This window comes from Buceros rhinoceros, unplaced genomic scaffold, assembly GCF_000710305.1.
Source record: "Buceros rhinoceros silvestris isolate BGI_N320 unplaced genomic scaffold, ASM71030v1 scaffold44479, whole genome shotgun sequence".
In the NCBI taxonomy this organism is placed as follows: Eukaryota; Metazoa; Chordata; class Aves; order Bucerotiformes; family Bucerotidae; genus Buceros; species Buceros rhinoceros.
In genome coordinates, this window is record NW_010431848.1 from 9,548 (window position 1) to 16,078 (window position 6,531).

General features: G+C 43.7%; 1 protein-coding gene across 1 annotated transcript; it reads right to left on the minus strand.

The window, feature by feature from the left end:
* Window positions 1-201: 201 nt before the first annotated feature.
* Window positions 202-5,736, minus strand: CISD1 (CDGSH iron sulfur domain 1; the record flags this gene model as incomplete). The annotated part of the gene is made up of 2 exons (XM_010143534.1): window positions 202-426; window positions 5,498-5,736. Coding segments are annotated over 2 exons (329 nt in total), but the record flags the coding sequence as incomplete, so codon positions are not given.
* Window positions 5,737-6,531: the final 795 nt, after the last annotated feature.

A 6,531-nucleotide genomic window follows, 5' to 3' on the forward strand; every position in this document is an offset into this window, starting at 1 on the left:
TTCTACTGAACAGCCTCATAGTAGTGCACATGTATTTGAAAATAATTTAATACCTATTTTTTGATGAAGTACATTCTGTGCATCATTTTAGTTTCATACTCAATGAGAGGGTACACACACTTTACAGGACAAAAAAATTAAACCATGACTACTTAGTAAATGCATTGTAGTGATTAAAACAATCAAGCACCAGAGAAAAGACACATGCTGAAGCCTGATGTATGTATTACACTGGAAAGTCTTCAGTGACACAACAAAGAATTTGTGGTTCTTCCCCCAATTACAAGTGAGCAGAAGATTTGTCAGACATTTATTTTCTAGCTTCTACTGTCCGCTCTACGCCTCCTTCCTCTTGATGATCAGAGGCCCAACGTTGTCACCAGTTTCCTCATTGTGCTTTGTGTGAGAGCCATCGCACAGCGGGAACTGAAAGAAGAAAGAAAAAACATCTGAAGTACATCCAGAACCAGAATTAAGAACCTGGGTTGTTCAGAGTTCATTAAAACATGTTCTCATTAAATCCACTGTGACCACAGACCACAACTGTTGTGCTGGCGTCTCAGGTCTCCCTGAGTTTTGGCTGAACTCCAGTTTTGTCTGTGTGAGCGCTGAGGGGATGAGAGGCTTGTTACGAAAAAGCAGCAACTCAGCTCCACTCTGGTGTTCCTGCCTCAGGCCAGCATGAGGAACGTGCAGCTCAAGCCAACTTTCAACAGTAACCTACCTGGAGCATCTTGCTCTGAACCTTGCTCCTCGCTCTGTTTTCCTGGGCAACAGCCAGAGTTAAGTGCAGTTACAAAAGATAAGAGGGGAGAGGATGAGAAACAGGAGGTTCTTAGCAGAATTTTTTCCCTGTTTTTCTGTAGCATGTGGTAAGAAAACGGACAGTTTCCCTAGCTCATCTCTTAAGAGACACACCTACATACTGGTCCTGCCTCCAGACAGCTAGAGTGGCAAGCCACCTTCGCTTCACCCTGACACAGCTAGCTTACCTCACCAACGCAGAAGTCCCTTTGTGCAAGCTGGCTTCCACACGAGGATTTTGACCTGCTAATGGAAATAAACTGCACTCCCAACTGACATGGTTATTCAGCACCGGCTCTTAAGGGTAGCACTGAGGAAGTTACGTGAAGAAGTGTTTGTTTCTTTACCCACAGCCCCCTCTCCCCAGAACAGCCTGTTCAGAACACGACCCACAGGGACTCCTTTAGCCAGCTGTAACCACCCAGGTCCCAAATCAGTGACAACCACTCTGCTCCTGGGCAGCTCTCTTCACATGTAAAAGCCAAAGGACATTCTGTGAAGCAACAAGAGTCAGATCCCATTATTCTGAAAGATGCATTTTCAGGGCTGTGCCTCCTCCGCAGAGGAAATTCTGGAGGTGGTCACAGAAATCAGACATCAGTATTTTGCATTCAGTTACTATTTTCTTTGCTTAGAAGTAACGGGAATCAAAGCTAGGCATTACTCAGCTTTTGCCTTTGCAGCAGGAAGCACTCACAATCAGTCTTTGATACTCCACTGATGTCAGCGTTCATGCCTCAGTCATAGCCCTTGAAAATAATTAAGGCCCTATCACCCACACTTAGTTAGAATAAAAGATTTAAGAACTGCATGAAAACAACATAATGAAGACAATATACTTGCAAAAAGACTTCCCAGAGCTCTAAAAATAAGCCACATGCCTGGTAGGTGAGTGGGGTGGGCAAGCAGGGAAGACAGAATGTGGGGTGATGTTTCATAAGGAAGAAACCCTGAACTCAGAGGATACCCATGTGAGCTGATTCATACAGGAACTTTATCATCATCACATCAGTCATTTGTGACTCAGTGAGTAGGTTCTGACAGATACGTGGAAAATTGAGCAAACGAGAATGCATGTTCATGGGACACTGACCAGCTTCCAACCCAGATGTTCCTGGGGCAATTTTTTTCCCCATGCAACTCCACAGTTCAGTGTCTTCATAAAAGCATCCATTCAGCTTCCATCAGACATTAACATCTCACGTGCCCCAATAAGGCAAACCCAAGGTCCAACTACAGCAATACCATCCCCTCAAGTTTGCAAGTGACAAAAATAGTGGGATTCAGAGGCTTCAGATAGCATTGAGGTATCTTTAACAGCTACCAACTCTGACTGCTCTGAATTCATCCTCTGCATCAGCCGGTCACTGGCTCCCAGAGGCTGGATTCTAGACTTGAGCTTCTGAGGAAAAAAAAAAAAAAACCAGAAAACAAACCACCACCACTTTTCCAGAGCACCCAACTTGGTCACCCTGAAGGCCAGATACTGAACATGTGGATCCTGGGCCTGACACAACATATTCATCTTTGATCAAGCAGCCTAGCAATAGCAGCCAAACCCTGAGGGAACAGTGCCATAATCTGGACAGCTCAGCTTATTTCCCTTGACACTGAGAACAGGTTTAGGTTCTCTACCACTATTTCTTCTGATGTTCTGCAGCAGTATTCCTTGACCTGCAGCCTGGGGACTAATACTTCTCTGCAACACAGAGGTTGCAGGTCACTGCAAAAGAAAGCAAATTAATTTATCCTGCACCACCCCCACCCCTCTTAAAACTGGAAACACATGTTCTAAAGACAAAACTCTCGCCTCTACATTGGTAAATTTGAACAAGTTTTTCCACAAAACTTGACAAGCAGTGCTATGAAGTGCATGCAGAGCACAACGCTGCATAGGAAAGGGCCATTTAAAGAACTACCTACCACCTCCTTTAACAGGTAAGTTATCCTAAGACAGACTTAGCTGAAGATATGACAGCTACTGGTTCTACGAACAGCATCATGCCTCAGATGAGGCTGAATCTGATGAGAAGAGCTCCCAGTAATACAAGAGGACGTTTCTCCTAACCTGTATATGGAAGAGAGATCCCTGAGATCCCCACACACCCCTTATTTAACAGAAACACAGCAGGTACTTACTACTTCTTTGTTGTAATTCCCTGCACTGAAAGCACACGCATTCCACCAGTCTGACACCACATAAACATTATCTTACAACTCTTACCAGGATCCTAGTTTGAGAGCTGTAAGAAACAGGTACTACTAGCTATCTAGTTCCAAAGATGACAAGCATGTGAGAACGATGAAGAATATCTCTGTATTGTACTATTGCTTGGCAATAACTGAACATGAGAAACACACACACCATCTTAAAGATCATGGTATCCCCCACCATACAAAGTCAACTGAGCAGGGCAAGAAGACAGCAGGAAAACTGGAAACTGCGGTCTTTGAAGCAGGACGTACTAATTAAAATACCCATTATTAAGCATCAGTAAAAAAAAACAAATGCCTTCAGAATTTTCCACTGATCTCCTTAATGCCTTTACAAGACCCTTCAGAACGAAGTTCTAAGGTAGCCCCATCTAGTTCCTTTCAGCATGTGATTACAGAGCCCTAACTCAGTGGGACAGTACGTTCCTGAACTGACAACACCCTTTCAAATATGCCAAAACGTACTTGATAAGATTTTCATTTCACACAACAAAGATAGTATCAAACAATAGCTACAATATTGGCAGAGGCTGCAACGCAACCACGAAAACCAGACACCATCTTCCATTTTTGTTTAGAAAACAGCGTAGGAAGCAGAAAGTATCAACACCAAGGTTCAAGTTAGGATTTTTTCTTCAGAAGCAACGGAGGATGTGCCTAAACTATTTCAACCTGAGGTAAACCCAGATTCAGAGATTAAAATGAAGGGCAGATACTTAGAGCAGTCTTTTCTCCTCCCCCCTTTTCTTTTCTGAAACTGCAGGCCCACAGCAGCCTCCAATGCTGGATTCTGGCTGCCAGTTGAGACCTACCACAAAGATCTAGCAGCAAAGCTGCCACACATATGTATGACACCTACACGCCACACAGCCATTAGCACTGCGTGTAAACATACACACTTCCCTGTTATATAATCATGCAAACATGTACCTCAGTGCATGGAGCACACTGTGGCCATGGCAGGGTGCGATGTTTTGTTTTTCAGTTCAGACTTTGGGCAGAGCAAAGAAGACAGGCCCATCTCCTCCAGACTACTGCAGAATCAAGTCATGGTGCTGCTTAATCCTCAGTAGTGTTTTTAGTGTTCAACCAAATACAGCTACAAAAATCTATCTTACTGAGTTATTTCCACCCACAAGGTAATGAAGTCAGATCTGACAACAGCAAGAACCAATAGTTACAGCACCTGGAAAACTGTGGAGTGTGTCCCACTTACACCTCTGTCTAAGGCTCGAGAAATCTAATGATCAGTTCACTGATGGAGAGGGAGCTACATTTCAAGGCTGTTGGCCTCAGTTACCTGGCTTTGAAGGTTTGCACTATTTCAGTCTCCGTGCACTATCCCCTTAACTTCAAAACAAGCTTTTAAATGTGTGTCAGTGGTTAATGGACAGGACTGCTCATGCAGTCTGTCATTACAGATCCCAAAACCACCACTAAAGGTAAGTTACACAGATCTCAGCTACACTGAACGTCATACACCCCTACCTCAGATTTAAATCTGATCTTAGCGTTACCGAAAGGCAAGGTATCACACTCACCACTATCTCTAGCAACCGAGGCAACCCAAATTCATATGCGAGTTAAGGTGGACCAGCGTCTAGGCCAGACTTCTAATTGCTCAAAAATAGAGGCTTAAAGAATGCCGTCATGATTTCGCTGGCTGTACTTTAGGATTACCTTTATCTGAGTTGCTAAGGCACAAACGCATTAAGTTCATTTAGATTCTTCAAAAGCTTTTAACCACAATGACTCCTTTTTAGATTCCCTCCACCACCACTGGCAACAGCTCACCGCTGTACTCATTTATGTGGCAAAAGGTAGCTGCCTACCGTACACAGCAGTACTACAACAGTAAATTCAGGGCAGAACAGCAGAACCACCGTAACAGCATCTGCGCAAGTCAGGCTCTTCCCAAAATAATTCTGCACTCACCCTGTCTACCAGATTAAATGATGGGCTCCGACATTGCAAGTGACTATTTGACACCAGCTCTGGTATACCAAGAGACTCCTTAATCGATCTGTGTCATAAACACCACGAACCAGTAGGACCACACTTTCTGACTGGCAGAGTAAGCTCACAACTTCCTCCAGTGAAAGGTGTTTAAGGTCCTCTCAAACTCTGGTTCCTGAGCTCCTGCTGCCAACAGGCCAGTACTTTTGGATAAGCCTCAGTATCAGCACAGGCAGCACACAAAATGGTATCTGTCATTCATGATGTGATCGCTCCATTCAGCAGCTCTCCTTTCAAGAGATGTGCTTCTTCAGAGCTACAGAAACATGTTGCTCACTATTAGCACTAATCTACAGGCTTTACTCTGAGTGACACCATAAATCTACACAGTTTTGTGGATTAAAATACTGCTACACGCCACTGCAGAATAGCTTAGTTAGTTTCCCCTAAATAAAGCAGTTCAAAAATAGTTTTGATGAAAGATGCATGTGCACACGAATTGGACCATTTTTATTTCTCTTACCTTCTTAGATCTCCAACAACGACAGTAAACAGCCTTGTCTCCCAGATCTTCCACATCAAATGCATGGACTACCTTGGGGTTATCCTTCTGGATATGCGGATTCACCATTGCTTTGCAGCACTTGTCTTTAGAGAGAAATTTTTTGTAAGCTAGGTACCCAACAGCAGCTGCTCCAGCAGCTAAGGAGACTGCAGCAATCCATTCAACTAGGACAGAAGAGAAGGGGGAAAAAAAGGAGCCTGTCAGGTTTTGACCACAACGTTCTATTAAAATTACTCAGTAGTACGTGTCTTCATGCTTGTGGCAACACCATTACTTTCCAACAGACGTGTTTGTTCTGTAGTTGCAACTCGGTGCTTTGGAAGAGTACTTTCTTTAGACACTCACCTAGTTAATCTGCTCCATTCTACTGATCAGAGTTCTCCTTCACCCCCAATTCCTTCTACACAAGGATTAACCTGGCAGGGTTTGGGTTTGGGGGTTTTTTTAACCTTTTATTTGGCAGCTTCCGATATCAACATCAGTAGTGAGGTGTTTCTGAGTTCCGCACATTGAACCTGCTGTTAAGTACACCCTGTGGCAAGAAACGCCCCCCGTTTTCATTTTTGTTGCAGGTACAGGTACTAAGGAGCTTTCAAAAGGTGTTGAGGTGTTTGGCAACAAAGAAATCATTTAATATACTACCACCAGTAACAAAAGGCAGACTAGATTAAATCCTTACTGTGATGTACAGCAAAGAACAAGGATCCAAAAAGATTACATTTTTAAGAATAATGGCACAAGTTTATTTTAACTGGGCTAGGTCCCGTCTCTCTGAAAGACAACTTCCATTACAAAATCCTCTCTTCAGCACCTCTCATCATCACTTCTCCTCCCTCTAGCTATCTCACATCTTTGCAGTCTCACTCACTTAGTACAGTCTCCTTTTCTGCAAGGAGTTTTCCTACTTTTTTTGTAGCTCTATTGTTTTCTCTCTGCCCCATGAAAAATATGCTGGGACTTCGGCTCGAAGGTTCCAGCCGCAGCACCAGCCC